Below are 20,211 nucleotides of genomic sequence, written 5' to 3' on the forward strand. Positions count from 1 at the left end.
AAAAAAAGAAATACGCAAAGATTATTAGTGATTAAACATATCCTTTGTTGTAATTATTAGCATTAGATTATGAAAAGTGTCCTATGTTTAAGTCCCTGGGAATGAGCTGTTTCTCTATAAATGATAACATTAGAATGAGAATATTTTATATAAATTGGATCAGACTTCTCTACTGTCAGAATCGTTCTCTTAGAAAATAATCAAATTCTTCTGAGCAATCTGATTGAATAATATAACAGTACTGTGGAATAAAGTCTGTCTGTATTAATTTGTCATAATATTTGCAAACTTCAAATTGAACCATATATTTAGCTTCAAATTTGAACAAAATTTAAATAAAGCAATGTGATTTCGGCTGGTCACTTTTATTTTTTGAGAATTTTCGTTGCACTCTATGCTAAATGTGAGCGAACACAAGTACAATGTACATAAAGTATTAGGACTCTCAGTTCTTACCAATGTTTTTTTTTCAGTCTTTTACTGTATGGTTTAGTATACAGAGTACAGATGAGAACTAAAGAGCAACTAAATCCCAGAATAGTGTCTACCATGAATATTTCTCATTGTGGAAGTGATTATTAAAACAAGAACTAAACTGCACAAAGGAGAAGGAAACCAAAACTCCAACCACAGAAGCTGTTTATCTCAAGTATAGAAGTTGTGTTACTGTACATATAAACAGAATCAAATGATCTGCAGCAAAAGAAAAAAGGTAGAAACCAATAATAGTCCTACATTTACATGAATATTTTCTATGCATTTTGATTTTTTTCACCTGTGACTTCCTTGTCAGAGGTCTCTGCTTAAGGTAATACACTATGATACAATCGTAGAAGTCAAAATCTTCCATCATGGGTAGCATGTGAACAGCTTAGGTAACAATGTTCTAAATGCCTTATTTATCTATTTTCTGTTCTAAACATGTCCCATAGCTTCCATTAATTGTTCTCGCATGGAGTTGAGCATCACTAAGTCTTCATGCAGCAGCTTAGCTAACATATTCACTTGCATTGTCACCTCCTTCTTGCAGCCCTTCTTCAGCTCCTTCAAATCCTTGCTAAAGTAACTATCAATGCCTTTGCACACACTTTTCAGAGCCACAGTGGACTTCTCCACAATATCCTCGGCATGCTCTACTGGATCTCCAACCAGGCTGATGGTCTGAAGGGCTCGCCGTACCTCCCAGTCACCAGCGTAGTAATTATTACGTCGCAGCAGAGGGTGGAAGCGCATTCGACGCACTCCTTCAGCCACAAAGCGCAGGCTGCGCCGGAGTTCTGCTAGCCGGGTCTCATAGTCCTGAACCACCACCTCAATCTTCTTACGGTCCTGGATGATGAAGAAGATAGTAAAAGTGAATGAAATGAATGAAAACATGAAATAGTTACCAGTTTCGAGCTTCTATAAAGTTGTGTATTTTTTTAGAGGCACTAAAATGTGACATTTGTATTTTTGCAGTACCTAATGAATACTAACTACACAGCAACTACCAATAAAAAACAGCCACAAAAAATTTATATATCTTATATGTAAACCTGCAGTTCTTATTGTTGTCCTGTTACAATGGTCAGGATAAACTGCATATTTACAGATGATATGCTACTGTAATTCCTCTATAAGAGGAATATTAAGCAGTGAGCAACTCTCCAACACAGTTTGGATAGTTTATGTGTAATTCCAAAGGTAAAACATGACATAGGTAGATATTATTGTTTAATAAAAGGAAAGTCTCATTGATGATTATTTAAAACATGAGTTACAAGTAGCAAGTGTCAAATTCGAGTTTCAAAGTAAACGAAAGCATAAAACGTACATTCATGTCGTGGACATTGTCTGATATGCTGGCCGAAGCTGCTGTGATCCCTCCTGCTGTTGCTACTCCTAGCCCAACAGCAGATACAATCAGAGAAGCCCCGAATGTGACAGGTGCCAATGCCAGGCCAGTGATGGCTGCTACACCACCCACAGCTGTGGTTGTGCCACCTGTGATGTTGGCAATCTTAGCGCGGCGGTGGTAGTTGCTGATGTCGTCACTAATGGTGTAGAGGCGCAGCACATGCTGATACAGAACTTCAGCATGCTCAGTGAAAACTTTATAGAAAACTCTGAGACCCTGGTGAACTTTTTCAGCAATCTCAGTGAAAGATCTGATCAAGAAAGAAAGAAGAAGATGAACTTTTATTTTTTATGTGTTGCATCATCATGTTCTGTTCATTTGTTAATACAGTTTTTTTATAGACCCAGGTCAATGGTTTGGCTTTTATAGATATTAAAAAACACCCAGTATGTACAGTATAATCCTAATGATGTATGCATCATTTACAGATGTAGATACACCAGTTGGGTGTGTGTTATGGTATAAAAGATGTCCTCATACATATAAAGCCAAGTTTCACTATGGGAAAATTTTGGTTAAATGAATAACAAGTGAATGATTTACTTAGTCTCATCTTCCTTTAAGCTGAGTTCCTCATCAGATGGCAACTCGTCCCATACTGAGAAAAAGGATTGTGTAAATATCTGTATTAAGGCTTAAGTGTTTATAAGTGTTTAAAAGGTGAAATATGAAGATTTTGCAACTGTGCAATACTAATGAATGCTTACATTCTACTGTGCTCCACCACTCCATTAGACTGTCAGTATCCTGCAAAGCAAAAGAAGGGTACCAAATTAGTATGGATACAAATAAATAATTGGACCCAGGACGACTCCTGTTTGTGTGTGCGTGTGTGTGTGTGTGTGTGTGTGTGTGTGTGTGTGTGTGTAGAAAGTGCCTTTTTGTCAGTGATTGCTATCAAAATAAGTAGTGGGGGAAACATTTGCAAATAAGCTTGCTTTGCTTGCTGCTTTGGTGGATGACCATTTGATTTACCTTTCTTTGTCATGCCAACTCACCAATTTTTACATTTTTACTGTGTGTCAGTCACAGAGAAAAGACACAAGGGGACCTATTAAAGTGACATATTAAAGTGGACATATTAAAGTGATTTTGCCATTTTTTAAAATTATGAAACAATGTTTTTTTCTGTGAGTGACTACAATGACCAAAAGCTGTAAGACTCACACCATCCACTTCCTCCTTCACTGCTTCCAGTTCCTCATCTTCATTGAGTGCTCTTGCTCGCCTCACATCCATCTGGGAGGACATCCACTCAGCCTGAAGAAATAGATAGTGAATCACATCTGTTATATATTTCACACTCATCAATTATTGCTGGGTGAAAGTAAGAAAGAAGATTGCTGATAAAGGCAGATTTTTTAAATAAATGATAATAGCATTCATTTGTACGGAAGCGTATTGCATTCACTTGAGTAAAAAAAAAATCTACTCTGTTTTTCTGAATTAATGACTTAATTTTTCAGTGAAAAAATTTTTTTGCTCTGTTTTTCTGAATTAACGACTTACTTATCTCAAAATTATGAGATAATTTTTCAGGAAAAAAAAAAATTTTGCTCTGTTTTTCTGAATTAACGACTTAATGTGGATTGCATGGAAGTAAACATGTCCCGCCTTTCAAGTTTAATCCGGTTTTATTTTACTTTGGGTTTGAGACATTGGGAGATACTGCTGTCTTTAAGTAATATAAATGGTGTTGTTATTAGTGCATCGACTTTGCGCAGACACCTCAAGACTTTGCGCCTGTTCAGACGAAAAGAACATTCTGATCTGCTTGACGTTGCTGTGTTTCTACAGTATATCAGTTGAACTGATATGGTATGCTTCACGGTAGCCGTATCACCATTCGTGAAAACCCGTCGATTGCACCATTCATGCAGATCCCATATGGTTTGAGTTTATCATATGAATCAACATGCCATAAAAAGTTCGGGCCTGGATTATGATACAAACTTCGCCGAAGACGATTCCGGCGCCTCAGTTGCACTCCATGGAGATCCAGTATTTTCAACAATTGCCTGATTGTCTCTTGTGTCACCACATAGCCAGCCTGAATGCATTTCAGATGCATCATCTTATATCCGTGAAGCATACCATATCGGTTCAACTGATTAAACTTGAAAGGCGGGACATGTTTACTTCCATGCAATCCACATTAAGTCGTTAATTCAGAAAAACAGAGCAAAAAAATTTTTTCCTGAAAAATTATCTCATAATTTTGAGATAAGTAAGTCGTTAATTCAGAAAAACAGAGCAAAAAAAATTTTTTCCTGAAAAATTAAGTCGTTAATTCAGAAAAACAGAGTAGATTATTTTTTACTCGTGAATGCAATACGCTTCTGTACATTTGATATATAATTTCATTCAATATCATTTATTTTAGTAGACTCTGGGTCAGAGCGCTGTCATGATAAAAAAAAAAAAACAAACAGTCAAATAGTCATAAATCACTTTTGAAGGTGACCCCTTTGATTTAACAAGGTGTAACAGCTTGTTGAGTTGGTTTAAGTACACACGGAAAAGCCAAGGCAAATTGGTAATTGCTCAAGATAAACAAAGCAGGTAGAAGCCGAAAGCAGCAGTAACAACTGGTCCAGCAATCAAGCTCTGTTGTTTTGATAATTCACAATACTGACTAACCAGGAAGCACATTTTGTGATCTTTAGGTTGTTGTTTGTCAAGAATGTACTTTATCTGATATGTATGTTAAGTAAAGGTTGAGTGTGGATACCTTGGCTGCTTCTGAAAGATAATAATCACCAGAAGTAGCACCTGGTGGTTCAATGTCTTCGGGAAAGCACAGTTGGTCCCTGGCCTTGAGGGTCAAAGATGAAAATTTAGTAGACATAATAAGCACTAAAAAGACAGTACAGCTACGTTGCAATGTTTGGGAACTGTTTAATTCATCTTGTATTTTTTTAAATGCTTCATGCTTGTTTATTACTTAACTTTATTTTCTGGTGGAGAAACCAGAAACACTGGTTTTTAATATTATCAGCACTGCCCAGTGAAAGCCTCTCTATAAGAGTATAATAGCACTGAAACCTTTTATTGTAATGTCCAACATTATAAGAGAGTTGTTGTTTTGTTTTTATATTTCTGTTGTTTGAATGGGTGTTTGTATAGATGGATCATTATTTAAGACTAAGAGGTTAGCTAGGCACATTTGTGTTGTGTCTTTGCACTCCAAAGCTTGCAACCAATAAAAATCACTTAGAAATGGACCTAGAAGTGAGGCTAGAAAAAAAATATTGGAAGGCATGCTAAATGGTTTGGCAGTGTAACATAAGTAAACTTGTGTATATACACATGGCACTAGTACGTAATAACCTTACCTTTGATTCTCTGCTTGGCAGACGTCCTTTTTTTACCTTCTCTTTTTTTGAGTCCTAAACACATACAAAGAACCGACACACATTACTTGCTTTGATGACTAAGAGACTGAGTGAACATGAGCAATGAAAACATAGATGAACAGATACCATGTTATACTTCTCCGTCCAGTCATCATCTGCAATGTCTCCTGCTTTAAATAGATCCCCTCCTTTCTCTGCTTCCTTTAGGCCCTAAATATCACAAAACAAAAGCATGTCCTTCAGCATAGCATCCATCTATAAATAGATTAAACAAAATGAAACAGTATAAAAAACACACTAACCTTTGATTCTATCTGAATGATTGGTGAAACCCTTTGTACAGGAGACTTCCTCAACTATGAGAAATGAAAAAATTCAAAAGATTTACAGATATCATCAGAAAATCCTCATTAACTAATACAAATCCCAGGATAACATCTGTAAGTTAAGTAAAGGTTGAGTGTGGATACCTTGGCTGCTTCTGAAAGATAATAATCACCAGAAGTAGCGCCCGATGGTTCGATGTCTTCGGGAAAGCACAGTTGGTCCCTGGCCTTGAGGGCCAAAGATAAAAATTGAGGATACATAATAAGCACTCAATAATTTTGGAATGAAACAAAAGACATTACAGCTACATTGCAATACTTGGGAACTGTTTAATTCGTCTTGTGTTTTTGTATTTGTGTCTTGCTTGTTTATTACTTATTTTTATTTTCTGGTGGAGAAACCAGAAACACTGGTTTTTAATATTATCAGCACTGCCCAGTGAAAGACTCTATATGAGAGTATAACAGCATGAAACATTTTATTGTAATGTCCAACATTATAAGAGAATTGTTTTGTTTTAATATTTGTGTTCTTTGAATGGGTGTTTGTATAGATGGATCATTATTTAAGACTAAGAGGTTAGCTAGGCACATTTTAGATTGTGTTTTTGCACTCCAAAGCGCAAGCTATGGCCAAACCACTTAGCATGCCTTCCAATATTTTTTCTAGCCTCACTTCTTGGTCCTTCTGTAAGTGATGTTTATTGGGTTTTGCAACCAAATATTGGAAGGCATGCTAAATGGTTTGGCAGTGTAACATAAGTAAACTTGCATATATACACATGGTACTAGTACGTAATAACCTTACCTTTGATTCTCTGCTTGGCAGACGTCCTTTTTTTACCTTCTCTTTTTTTGAGTCCTAAACACGTACAAAGAACCGACAAACATTACTTGCTTTGATGACTAAGAGACTAAGTGAACATGAGCAATGAAAACATAGATGAACAGATACCATGTTATACTTCTCCGTCCAGTCATCATCTGCAATGTCTCCTGCTTTAAATAGATCCCCTCCTTTCTCTGCGTCCTTTAGGCCCTAAATATCACAAAACAAAAGCATGTCCTTCAGCATAGCATCCATCTATAAATAGATTAAACAAAATGAAACAGTATTAAAAACACACTAACCTTTGAGTCTCTCTGAATGATTGGTGAAACCCTTTGTACAGGAGACTTCCTCAACTATGAGAAATGAAATAATTCAAAAGATTTACAGATATCATCAGAAAATCCTCATTAAATCCCAGGATAAAATCTCTAAGTTAAAATACCTGACTATAATCTTCAAATACATTGTTCTCCATCCCATTAATGTCACTGGCTTTAAACAGATCATCGCCTTTCTGTGGAATATCATCCACCAAGGTACTCTGAAAACAATTTTGTAAACAAAATGTGAAAGCCATCTACGTATGTCAGGGAAAAAAATGTCTTACATTAATTACAGAACAAAACAGTACCTTAGATCCTTTTCGAGACAAGTAAGGAACTGTAAATTTAAAAGATCTCTTCTGTATAGAAAATAGATTCATTAATGAATGAATGAATGAATGAATGAATGAATGAATGAATGAATAACAAAACATCAATAAATCATTTATGTGGATTCATAGACAGGGATAAGAGAAAGCATTAGGGACTTACTTTTCGATAGTCTTGTAATTCTTGTACTTTTGCACTGCTGTCTGAAGATTTTGGAGATAACTGTTCACGCTGGTACTCTGCCTAAGCATTATAGCACACAAACATTTGCTAAATTCTCAAGCAAAATATGAATATGTAATCTTATGGTACTTAAGCACGAAAAAGTACTTAAATCTCATACTGAAGTATGGTACATACAAGTAAGTCAGCAGAGAAACGACGATTTTCATTCTCAGCTTTTACATTTTCCTAGAAAAACATATATATCAGATATGTATAAAATCTTTAATCAACAATATTATAAAACTTTAAATATGCATGCGCATGAGTCAAGTGAATGTATCCTTTATAGGCTTCCGGTTGTTATGGTGACACATTGGATTTATTGTTCAATATATGATCAATTTATTTGTACAGTTCCAGATTTATTACTGGCTATGCAAATATAAACCAGCACAAAACATTTCTGTGATGCTTCTGTGCAGTACAGTACAGATATTATATATATATATATATATATATATATATATATATATATATATATATATATATATATATATATATACATATAATATCTGACTATCACACCCATGTATGGTTCTTCCCCAAACTGTTGCCACAAAGCTGGAATCACACAACTGTATGTCATAGTATGATGTAGTATTATGGATTTTGTTTATTGGATCAAGCCTAGTCCAAATTTATTCTGTCTTGACAATGTTTTGCACAAAGCAAGGTCACAGTTTGTTAATGCTGCTGTGGAAGAATGTGATTTGCCTGATCAGAGGGATGAATTGGAACACTGACTGCACACCAGGCTTTTGTCCAACATCAGTGCCCATCCTCACTAAAGCTTTTATGGCTGAATGGGCAAATCCCCACAGTCATTCTCCCAAATTTGTTGCCAAGCCTTCCCAGAAGATTGGAGGCTATTAAAGTAAAGTGGGGAACAATTTCTTATTAATGCCAATGGTTTTGGAAAGGACTGTTCAACAAGCGCATGTGGTTGTCACGGGCCATAAAGTGTACAAGTTTATCCTGATGATCAGTCGTAAAATACCTTTGATTCCTCCAAAAACGAAAGTCCATTTATCTTCTTCAGTTCTTCAATAGAACCCTTTAAAAAGTATATCAATTCATAAGAACGTACAGCATGATGATAATGAGTCAACCTTCATACTGTGTAACTTATTAAATTAATTAATATAGGGAAATTAACATATTAATTACATCAGAGTATAATTTACCTCAGATTTTCTGTGAGACAAAGAGAGTTTCAATTTCATTTTTTCCTTCTGTCAAAGAGGGATTTTTAATTAGAATAACAGTACATAAAACATAACACAATCTAAAGATAGCACAAATAGATACCATTCTGTAGTCTTTAATCATTGGGTCTTTCTGGTTACGTTTCCACAGCTTGTCTTCATATGACTCCAGAATCTGTTCACTCTGAAAAATTTCCATTAAAAAAGAAAACAACAAACAGACATAACTTGAACATCCTAAAAAATTGGGATGCTACACAAATAACCTAACTGTCATAATCAGGCGAGTCTTCATTCTTTTTCGGTGACCATTTTATCCTGATCAGGGTTATGGTTAATGTAATCCATCACAGGGCACTAATAACACATTAATTTACACCTAAAGGCATTTTAGCATAACCAAAAGCAATCTGCAGGAGAAACCCAGAGAAAACCGTAGTGCTACTAATTGTCTTAATGACTTTGCCATTTCTTTGCATAATAGATTGATATGGACAAATGATGAACAGAACAAACCTTCAATCCTTTAACCTCTTTTTTTTAATCATTTCTATGTGTCATTAGTTTATTATATTCTACTAAAAGATCACAGTGCAAACCTTGTGGTCTTGTAGAAACGGTGATGCGTTTTCAAAAACGTCACCAAGAGATTTTTTCTGTTAAAAGAAGTAAAAGAATCAGACAGAGCCTCTTGCTTAAAGAGCATAACCTTTGTAGCTTCACATATTTAACTTTGCTCATTAAAACTTCATTAATGAAATTACCTTGCTTCCTCTGTATTTCAAATGAGGAACTACGAATTTTGTCATTTTACTCTGTGGAAATTAATACAATCATTATTAAGTCATGCATAATGAAAACCAAATACATATCTAGAATAAAAGAGAGTGAGTAAAACCTTCATTGATTGGCTCTTTATTCTTGTATTCTGTTCTTCTTCTTCAGGCAAAAAAACATCATCTGATGCATTGTACTATAATAATAATAATAAAAAATTTATACTTACAGTATTAAAAAGCAAGTAAATATAAGAATATAAAGAAGTGGAAGTATATTTATTTTATAAAAACTTTATATATTATTTTTGAACCACCTTTGTCCCAAAAGGCATTGCATCACCATAAGCACCGTTCAAGCTGTCAGGATATTTTTCCTAGTGACATGGAAAATATAGAAAACATACAATATTACAATGACATTACATAAAGCTATACTATCTCCAACTTTTGGACGGTAACAAGATCATAGCTGAGGAATGATCCACCATGAACTACTTTCTTATGAGATATTGTGCAAAAGGTTTATGTTATGAATTTTTGGTTTAAACTTCTTTCATTGACAAGTTAGTCTTTTTCTGCATAGGTTCATGAGAAGAAGACATTTTTGTCACATATACAATACAGCACAGTGAAATTCTTTACTTTGCATATATCAGCATTTGGAGGTTATGGTCAGAGCACATGGTCAGCCATGATACAGCAACTCTAGAGCAAAAAAGCTTAAGGGCCTTACTCAGGGGCCCAACAGCAGCAGATTAATAGTGCTGGGGCTTGAACCCCTACTTTCCAAACAACAACCCATATCCTTGGACAGTTGAGCGCCCACTATAATGGTTTCCTACATTACCCACAATGCTCTTTCACCTCTACATCTGTACACACTGCTGAAATAGCGTAATGGTCAATGTCTTTGCGCTCGTCAGTTAGTTGTGGAGTTGAGGTTGATGGAGTCATTGTCAATAAACATCATTGCTAATGATTAGCTATTTTGTATGTAATCACAAAGGCTGCCACAGCTGAGCTATAACGTGGGATTTTTATCGTCATGATGTTAGAAAATGTAGCAGCTTTGGGGGAATATCAGTGAATTAGTTTGAGAGTTTCTTGGATATATGTATAATATATTACCTTTGATTCTGGGCGAACTGTGTCTATTTGCAGAACCATTGAGTCATCTCCTGATTTATCCTAAAATCCAAACACATTTTAACAACATGCCTTCCTTTTACAATAGAAGTTTTGCAAAAAAAAGGTTGAATAAAGTATTTTTTACCGTTGACCCTTTTCTTAAGATGCTCATCTTCTTTTTCTAAAGAGAAAAGGAATTCAAATGAAGACAGTGATCCCAGGCATGTTCTTAAATAAAAAATATCATAAAGGACAAAACTACCTTTTTGCTGGATTTCTTCCCAAGAGTGTCTGCATTTAGGGCTGCCTCAGATTCTAAATGAATCTAACAAGAACATACACATTTTCAGAGTATGTTCAAATTGTCTAAATGTTCAACTAAAACAATACATCTCCATTTCCACACTTTCTAAACTAGAAATTAAAATAACATAAATAAATAAATAATTGTTTTGGCACAAATGGATATGAAGTATGTGACACTCGTTAATTACTCACCCTCAAAGACTCCCTCCTTAATTTCAATTTCCCAGACTGAAAAAGTAAACAAGTACAACGATGAAGTACTGTATTTTGCAATACTGCGTTATAACTATAGAGCTAAGATGAGCTAATGAAATATACATTCAATAGTCACAATTGCCTGTATTCAGAATTGAGTTTAGGGAAAAGAATACTGACTTTGTACGCTTTTTTATTCAGGTTTTACATAATCACAGACCTAATCACTACTCAGACAGCTATTTGGGAGGGTACAGGAGGAGTTTGCCGAAAACAAACAATGACTGACAGGTTACATGCTTTTGGACTCTAAGTACATGCAAATATATTTGAGATGACATTCAAGGGTAATATTCCCTTGGAATTTTGAATTAATTTATTGCATGAGTTTTATTTATATAATTATATAATTATTTTATTTAGTTAATTTATTCTAATTATCACTATAAAAGAGGCCACAATGGTTTGAAAATGAAAAGAGATCACATGAGCTGGCATCTTAATTGGAGACAATAAAAACATATTTTACAGATTTAAAAAAAAAAAACATGTTAAATGCTATATAAAGAACTAAAATGCTTGGGTTATGTTATAGGAAAATTGAGTATTTTCTATTCAAATAGCATGCCCGAGTGTTTTATTCCATGGCAATTTGTTACTGAACAACATGTTATGCTTTTAATTTGTTTATAGTTACATTTATTGTTGTAAAACTTGTTAGAAATCAAAAAGTGCGGAAAATATAAGAACGAAAACTGATACTAGAGTGATAGTAGTGATTCTAGAGACTTATAGAAATGTTAGAGAATTGTTAAATGTCTTCTTACAAAAACTTTACCATATAAGTCATTATATTTTTTTCTTTAGTAAACCAGTTTAGTTGTTAACCACCACATATTTTAAAATCTGTTAATTTTTTGTTTTAGATAATGAAGCTCATTCATCATACAGTCAGAACTAACGTCAGAGTTGTGACGTTATGGAAAATTAATCAACACCTTTTCAAGAATTTCAGAATTTTACAGCACAGAAAACAACAGCATAAATTACAGTTAAGAATAATATGCTGTTTATTCACACACTTTTTTGCTGCTATTGAACGTATACATATCATCGCTGTCGGGCGGAAACCTCCTATGTCCAAATTTTGTCAATTTCATATTTTTTCACATATCGATGCCATTGGTCAGTCCCCACGTGGGTTTGTTATTTTAACAGGTTATTAACCAATCTAAAGTCTTGAAAATCTTGAGCACAAATCTCTTAACTCCATTGGACACTTCAACTGTCTGAGAAATCTCGTAACTCTACCTCTTCTTCACTCCGCAGGAAAGCTTCGCGACAGCGAAGCTCCCTGCTCCCAAGTCATAAAGCTTGTATCTCCGATAAAACGTGACTTTGGGAAAATGTTGTGTTAATGTTGGTACACAACAGTATGATAGCAATATAAGGTATAATAACAACTTTAACGATACAATGTTTAATAACTCAAACAATAAGGCGTTTTTTTTAATTTCCTGAAAAATAAAAAAATAATGATTTTGGAGATACGAGGATTCCGTCCGACAGCGACGATATGTTTACAACCCTCTTACTTTTTTCTAATCTCTTTTTGCACAATGCCAATGCAATCTGGTTGGCACTTTATTTTATATATCTGTCCTGTGGCGGATTGTATTGTTTGCGCTGTCTGTCTTGCACTACTATGCACTGGGTTGCATACACTGTACTTTTTAATCCTTATCTCTGTGGGGTTTTTTTGTCTTATGTTCCCCTCTGTTGTTCTGTGTAACACCATGGTCCTGGAGAAACATCATTTCATTTCTCTATTTACTGCATCACAGACATCATTCACTTGACTTGGCTTTACTTGAATTCTCACACATGCAACTGAACTCAATGCAAATTTAGAGTAGTCGATCCTCCTTCTGGCATGTTTTTGTGAACTAATTTCATTCCTAGGTTTCATACGCTTTGTAACAAATATTGGCCTACTTCTAGTGCAACAATATAGAATGTTATATACTGTAAAGCATAATATAAACAAATATGAATGTGACAAGAAGATTCTCACTAATTTTCTACCGCTTGTCCGAACTACCTCGGGTCACGGGGAGCCTGTGCCTATCTCAGGCGTCATCGGGCATCAAGGCAGGATACACCCTGGACGGAGTGCCAACCCATCACAGGGCACACACACACACACACTCTCATTCACTCACGCAATCACACACTACGGACAATTTTTCCAGAGATGCCAATCAACCTACCATGCATGTCTTTGGACCAGGGGAGGAAACCGGAGTACCCAGAGGAAACCCCCGAGGCACGGGGAGAACATGCAAACTCCACACACACAAGGCGGAGGCGGGAATCGAACCCCCAACCCTGGAGGTGTGAGCCAAACGTGCTAACCACTAAGCCACCGTGCCCCCCTAGGCAATTATACTAATTTTAATCATTATTATGGCTATCATAACAAAGATTTGTGTCCTGTTTGAGATTAGATGCCTTAATAACCAGTATTTGCATTACAGTATCAAATGTCTACTTCTAGATGTTTATTTGAATCTGTGCCCACATCTCATTTATATATCATTATATTCTATATCCAGTATTTTTAAATGTCTCTTGCTTTTATGCTAGATTGTATTAGAAAACTGATAGCAAAGAGGAATCGTTTTCAGTCCGCATTTTATTTCCTGCATTTTTATCCCGTGATTGAAAGGACAGTTCTTGTCTTTAAAGCTGGTGGCTTAGAAACAACTGTCAAAAAAGTCCTCCCAGAGAACTCGACAGAACTCACACACGCAAAAAACTGCACTGCACTGCACATGAGAAATGTAATTAGCTAAAACGGGGCAACCAGAAATACAACATACGCACATACGTGGAGAGTTTAACATAAACACCTGCGTAGGTTTTGTTGACGTAATTTTGGAACTTATAATGCTGACTGAATGTGACGTGAATTTGTTGAGGCGCAAATTCAAGTGTAAACATTCCATTCATATTTGTGACAAATATTTGTGCAACTCTTTCTTCCTGTTAATCACTGTAAAACTACAAAGAAACACAAATGATATATACTGTAGCAAGCCATAGTTGTGCTGTGGCATTTAATTTCTGTTAGGTTTAGCTGATGTATTAGGGGACTTATCTTTCAGAAAAACAGCATGGATTCTGGAAAACCTCAGATCCTCTCATCACCATGTCACATGGGGCTATTTTCTCAATCCCAAATATTCTGCTACAGGCAGTCATGTGCCCTTAAGCTATTTTAAGAATTGCCATGGAAACTGTCAAAGCCATCAAGTCTCATTCTTTAAATTATCCAGTCAGCCAACTGTGTGGCTGTAATGAGTCTGTCTGTGTTTTGCCCTGTTTCTGTCTGCTGTCTGCCTTGCTGTTAATTGTTTGCTCCGCCCACTCATTGGTTACCATGGACAGTAATTGCACTCTATCTCCCCCCAAGGTGTATCGTGTTAGTCACTGATTGTCTCTGCATGGTGATTGGTTCCTGTTTGCTATATCTACCCTGTTTGTTCACTTCCCTGGTGTTGGTTGTTGTCGTCAATGTTCCTGTTTCCCGTGTTGCTCAGTGTTCTGCCCTGTTTTGCCTGCCTGCCTGTCCGTTTCTTGTGTTGGATTAATAAAAGACTGAACTACATTTGGATCCTCACTCGCCTTTGTCTCATCACGACAGTGGCAAAACAATACTGTACATAAAATCACAGATTTTGGCCACAACACATGGCAGAATGGGGAATACTTTGGTGATATGGTGCTATATGGAGAAAAAAAACAAAATGGCTAGACTGGTTCAAGCTGACAGGAAGCCTATGGTAGGTCAAATAACTACTCCTTATAACCGTGGTGAGCAGATAAGCATCTCAGAACACACGACAAGCTATACATTGAGGGGTAATGGCTACAACAGCAAACGATCACATCAGCTTTCGGTGCTCTTAGTCGTAAACAGGAATCTTAAACTTTAGTGGAAACAGGACAGGAAAAAAAAAATTAGATTTTGTTAACAAAGGAAGATCTGCGGAACCTAACAGATTAAATGCCCTTTTGCTGTGATTAAATTATAATAGGATGACAACTTTTACAGTCAACTTTATGCAGTTATTGTCAATGATGTGCCCCTAATAAAGAGGTAATTAGGTCTTTAATGAACTACATACAGGTTTCCAGTCAGGGCTAAGCTCAGGGCTGTCCTCTGGCCAGTCCTCCACACACTTCTCCTGAAAAAAAGTACAAAGGCACAATGTTAAAGTGCATGTCCAAGCATAAGGGTTCATACAAGCACACAAAAGCACAAACACAAAAGCACACACCTGGCCGATGAAAAGAATGTCTTCATAAACTTGATTTGACTTTAACTCATCAGATATCGTGGTGCCCTGTCAACCCAAAACACAGAAATTACTCCTTCCATGTTCTCATCTATGCAGTAGTGTAACATTATTAGACTTTACAAGAGCATCAGACATGATACTTTTAAGTTACTAATAGATAAAAACAAAGTGCTATAGTATATTCACAATAGACTTTTTCAAGAGGGTTGTATGTATATTAATACGCCTTTAATCCAACAATAATAATAATAGTAAAAAGAAAGAAAGAGTAATTGGACACAAATTACCTGGCTATTACTTTTAGCTCTTTGCACAGTGGGTAAGGAGAAGGGATTAGCCGGCTTAGATGTAAACAATGTCTGTGCAAGTTTTCTATCAGCAGTTTCAGATACAGCAGGTGCTGAAAAAATGTCATGGTGGATACTCTGTGAAATGGACAGAAAATAAGATTTAAGCTGTCCAATGAATACCTTTTCCATTTTTTTTCCAGACAAAGCATGAGAACACGTGTTTTGGTAATTGTCAATACTCTGCCAAAAATAAATAAACTACATCGTACGAAGCAAACTGGGGACATAATAAAACAATTTAAATTTTGCTGCTAACTATTCATAAATATTCATGCTGAGTTAAATGTTTACAGTGTTACGGTGTATAAACCGGCACAAGGGCGACCTAACGGAACATCAGTGAGGGTCAATGTTAAAACTTAAAAAACGTAAGTGTACATGTCTTAGTGTTTCTAAGTTTCTCTGTATGCTCACATCACTCATGAATGCAATTGTGAGCTCAGTACATGACACCTTATATGCATTTTTGAAAACCATGCTTGCTGATACTGATCTGAGGTCTCAGGTCACCGTCCTCACAGTCTCTGTTCAGAAGTGTCAAAACATTCACTAGGCTTATGTTACATAGTATCGTGTGCTATTGAATGTTGGAAAAGTATGAGCACAATAATAAAGCATGGTAGATGGACTAATACATTTTTGCAGGTCTAGACCTCTGTTTACCTGATCAGGATTTTTAGGAGCCTTAATGCGTGGAGCTGGTTTGGGGGGTCGTCTTTTAAACATCTGCAAAATAGAAACAGCTTGTACTGGTTTTTATATGGTTGTTAACATCTCAAGAAAAAATCATTTGGACCTGTAAAGAAAGATGGGATTGTCTAAGATGATCAGATTATTAAGATGTTCCTACCAGGTCTCCATTTGTTGGTGAATTAAGATGTGAAGGCAATGTGGAAGTCTCCTGGAATATTCCATGACTCAGATCTGTAGACAGGACCATTTTGCTAAAGTGGCTGTCCTGTGGCTTGAACTGTCCGTTATGCACAGTGAAATTATCAGATAAGTTAGGATTACAATTCTGGACAGATGTTGTGTTCTGAAATAATTGGATTTTTTGAAATACTCTGTTCTGTACACTAGACTCAGGAGCATGAAAGATATCACTCGACTGAGATGCAGCAGTGTTTGTGAAAATGTCACTGGTGATACATGGAGCAGGTAAAAAACTAGACGAGTCTTCAGAAACTTCCATATGACTGGATGCTGCAGAAGAAGAAATCGATTTCTCATCATTTTTTTGATTGGCTAGTATGAATTCTAAAAGATAATCTCTCTCCTTCGATGTTGTATCATCAGCCACCATTCTCTGGGAGGCACTGGTTTCCTCTTTGAAAGGTTTAAACATGTTTGATTTCTGTTCACTTAATCCCCCTGCAGACGTTGTAGCAGAGTGTGTAACTTGGCCGATGTCCCATGTTTGATTGGGGAATGTGGTGTGGTTTGTTTTCTGGCTGAGAGTAGGAGGTGGGAAAACAGCCCAATCATTCTCAAGTGATGTTGTAGAGGAAGTTGGAAAGTGAGACCACACATTACTTTCCAGTCCATGCCTTAAAATGAAGTCTTTGTTGTTGTCTCTGAAAACAGTGTTCCCATTGGCATCCTATAATACAAAGTCATATTAAAGTCATAAATTAATTTTTTTGTTGTTTTTATCTTGCAGTGAAGAAAAGTAAGGACACTTGAGTTTATAGCTTACTTTGCCTTGAGTAAAAAATGGGTTTGTGTCTGTTGAGCCAAGCCCATTGTCTGCTGTCTGAAAGTAACAATCATAAAGCCATTTTAAAACTATGTAGTCACAGCACTTTCCCATATCACACCCCATATCACACCCACCCTAACTCACAGACATGTATCTGGAATGAAGTTGGACTAAAAAGAGCAGTCGACCCGTAAACAAGATAAAAGGATTCTCATTTTTTGCAAGCCCACTTTCAGGAAAGAAAGCTTATAAAGGAGTAGAATTTTTTCCGTGACAAAATATGTCCCTGGGCTCCTTTGAAACATTTTAAACTTAATTAACCTTTTTGTCCAACACAAACAGCTAGGAACTAGAAAGGTGGAGCTATTTTTACCTGAGCTTGATGTAGAAATGGGTTCAGTGACTTCAGACATCCATTCTTTTTTAAAAAAATAAATAAAAATAAATGAAAGAAAGTTATGAACTGATGGTCTTTCAGGGTATTAGCAAGATTAAATTTACTTTCACCATCCAACCCTTCTCATAAAAGGCACAGCAGTCTAGTCATATTTAAAGAATCTGCATGTTTAGATTGCAAATAACTGGCTAAATAATTATTTGCTTTAGAGTCAGAGTTCATTTAAAGTCAGGTTAACAACAAAATACCATTTGTTAGTGACTCATACATTTTGTTTCACGAGGATGAAATGAAACATAATGTAACTTAAATCCACTGATACAGTAAACCAATCGTATGCCCTTATACCCAGAGTTCATGAACTGTTTTGTTTACAGCGGTGGAAATAATCATCAAATTGTCAAAGTTATAATGCTTCTAAATAATTTTACATAGAATTCGAATGGCAATGTTAATAAAAATGGGCAAAACGTTAAAAACACTATGGTTCCTATAAATATGCTAAATAATATTGTACATGTTTAAATAATGTACCTATTTTTGATATGTTTTAAATAAAATAAAACTGTCCATCAAAAATGTTGCATACTGCTCCATTCTGTGTTGTTAAACTACTACTATAGACTAAATGTAGGTTTGTGCATGCATTTGCCTTGTATAGGCTTTTATTCTGACTTGCTTGATATGCAAACAAAATTTTGAATTTTGTTAGCAAAATTATTCCAAACATGTTATGTAGCAGTTTTTTATAACATGGCATTTGTAACACATTAAATATCTTCTTTAAAATCTGAATATTTGCTGAGCAAGTAAAATAACATCCTCTTTGAATTTGGGAAGCACAGATTTATCCCTACATTATCTTAAAATTGAATTAAAGTTGCGATCATTGATCATGATCATCGATCCACTAAAAAAATAATTTCGTAGCATGGCAGAATACTTAACACAACTTGTCAACAAATGTGTTCGTTGGAACAGTTGTAATACACTGAACTCTAATTGAATATGTCCATATTCAAACATGTGTTTAAAAGATATAAATACAGTTTAAAACATTTTAAATGGTCTGTAAATTAAAATTAAAACGAATATTTGTCAGTCAAGCTAACACATGAAATTTTGCAACACAAAACACGGTGCATTGCACACACAAAAAAAGATAACTAACAGACTTGTAATAACAAAAAAAAAATCTAATTACGATATGTCAAAAATAGTTCCATCCACTAATTTTAATATATTATAGGAAATGCATTATTTTTAAATGTAACTGTTGTAAGAAATTGTTGTTTTTATACTCTATGGATGAAAGTTTTGACATTTTGTTTCGTTAATAATAATAATATTAATAATAATAATAATAATAATAATAATAATAATAATAATAATAAAAAGTTTGCATCTTCATTTTTATGTTGTAATAAAAAATGGCTTTCTCTTTGAACAACTGAACAACTGAATAATTTGAACAACTATGAACAAACATCAGAGACCAAAATGTGTCTCGTTACTGACAAGTATCACTAAGTGGTGAAGAAGGAATTAAATATAAAAATGCAGAGAGAACACAACACTTAATCACTGAGTAAATTATAAGTGAGTAAGTCTAAAATTGTGCTGTTTTATTATTCACTTACCAGTTGTCGCTCTCCTGAAGCGAGCTCATTTTGTCTGCCAACGTGATCATCTCGCACCTCCTGAAACACATGAAAAACGTCCCATGTCTTGTTAAATTAAGAAACAGATTTACCTTTCCAAAGCCTTCATTTATTTTAATTGTTTGTCTCATCTTACCATGTTCCTCTGTGTATAAGTGTTTAAAAAACGGCTTACTGCGAGCCACTAATCAGAGCTTTTACTTCTGCAGTCGAGTCGTGAGTGACAACTTTCGCAATTCTGAAAGACAACACGAGCGACATGTGAGAGAAAATATGTGAACTCGTCCGGCCAGTTAGTCTCACTTAACGCGCTTCATTCTGTCATCGTGGGCTGAATTACAGTGATTAAAAAAAACAGTCCTAAATTAACGTGCACCACTAAAACAACATGTGTTCAAAAACACATCAGAATGTCTTCATGGTCAAATTATAAGAAGCCTGTGAGGTTCCAGTAACTTTAATATATAGTTTCTGTTTGGTTATTTGTTCAACAAACAAACTTTCTCTGTAGATAACCTCCCAATAAAGTGTTTTTTTTTTTTTTATTATTATTTTTTTATTTATTTTTTTTGTAATAGCATAAAGAGAACTAATACAGAACATTTTCTATGGGTATTTTTGATTGTTTTATTTTTATAACCAAAAATAACCTTCCCAGAATGCTGGGGGAACAAGATATTGTTAGGCAATCATTTATTCCCCAGACAATTTGGACTGCCCAGAGCCACAAATGCCAAAATACAGGTTAAGCTGCTCAAACTGGAAGACCATCTTCACCAGTTTTCTGCTTAATTGTTGTGATATTTTCATTTGTTTGACTCACAGAGCAAAGCCAACA

At 35.3% G+C, this 20,211-nt stretch overlaps 1 protein-coding gene and 1 long non-coding RNA gene across 3 annotated transcripts; one reads left to right on the forward strand and one right to left on the reverse strand.

Moving 5' to 3' along the window:
* Nucleotides 1-346: 346 nt before the first annotated feature.
* On the reverse strand, nt 347-19,601 carry si:cabz01007807.1 (uncharacterized). 2 transcript variants are annotated; one of them, XM_060864320.1, is made up of 37 exons: nt 19,510-19,601; nt 19,353-19,412; nt 17,689-17,733; nt 17,313-17,369; nt 16,467-17,216; nt 16,280-16,342; nt 15,554-15,691; nt 15,246-15,311; nt 15,093-15,152; nt 10,900-10,935; nt 10,664-10,726; nt 10,547-10,582; nt 10,402-10,461; nt 9,588-9,647; nt 9,393-9,467; nt 9,259-9,309; nt 9,094-9,150; nt 8,598-8,678; nt 8,474-8,521; nt 8,287-8,343; nt 7,425-7,475; nt 7,227-7,307; nt 7,043-7,093; nt 6,854-6,952; nt 6,711-6,764; nt 6,535-6,618; nt 6,388-6,441; nt 5,724-5,807; nt 5,556-5,609; nt 5,380-5,463; nt 5,233-5,286; nt 4,629-4,712; nt 3,065-3,157; nt 2,605-2,644; nt 2,441-2,495; nt 1,814-2,147; nt 347-1,329 (listed from the first exon to the last, which is right to left on the reverse strand). In XM_060864320.1, the coding sequence occupies exons 1-37, from the start codon at nt 19,510-19,512 to the stop codon at nt 916-918; spliced, it is 3,636 nt and encodes a 1,211-aa protein (XP_060720303.1). In that variant the 5' UTR covers nt 19,513-19,601; the 3' UTR covers nt 347-915. The 2 variants fall into 2 exon arrangements, with proteins under 2 accessions (XP_060720303.1, XP_060720304.1); XM_060864321.1 differs by lacking the exons at nt 5,556-5,609; nt 5,724-5,807; nt 6,388-6,441; nt 6,535-6,618.
* On the forward strand, nt 516-1,517 carry LOC132841796 (uncharacterized). The gene is made up of 2 exons (XR_009647965.1): nt 516-712; nt 1,096-1,517. It is a non-coding gene; the product is annotated as an uncharacterized LOC132841796 (long non-coding RNA).
* Nucleotides 19,602-20,211: the final 610 nt, after the last annotated feature.

The sequence above is a fragment of the Tachysurus vachellii genome, chromosome 2 (assembly GCF_030014155.1).
Source record: "Tachysurus vachellii isolate PV-2020 chromosome 2, HZAU_Pvac_v1, whole genome shotgun sequence".
Lineage (NCBI taxonomy): Eukaryota > Metazoa > Chordata > Actinopteri > Siluriformes > Bagridae > Tachysurus > Tachysurus vachellii.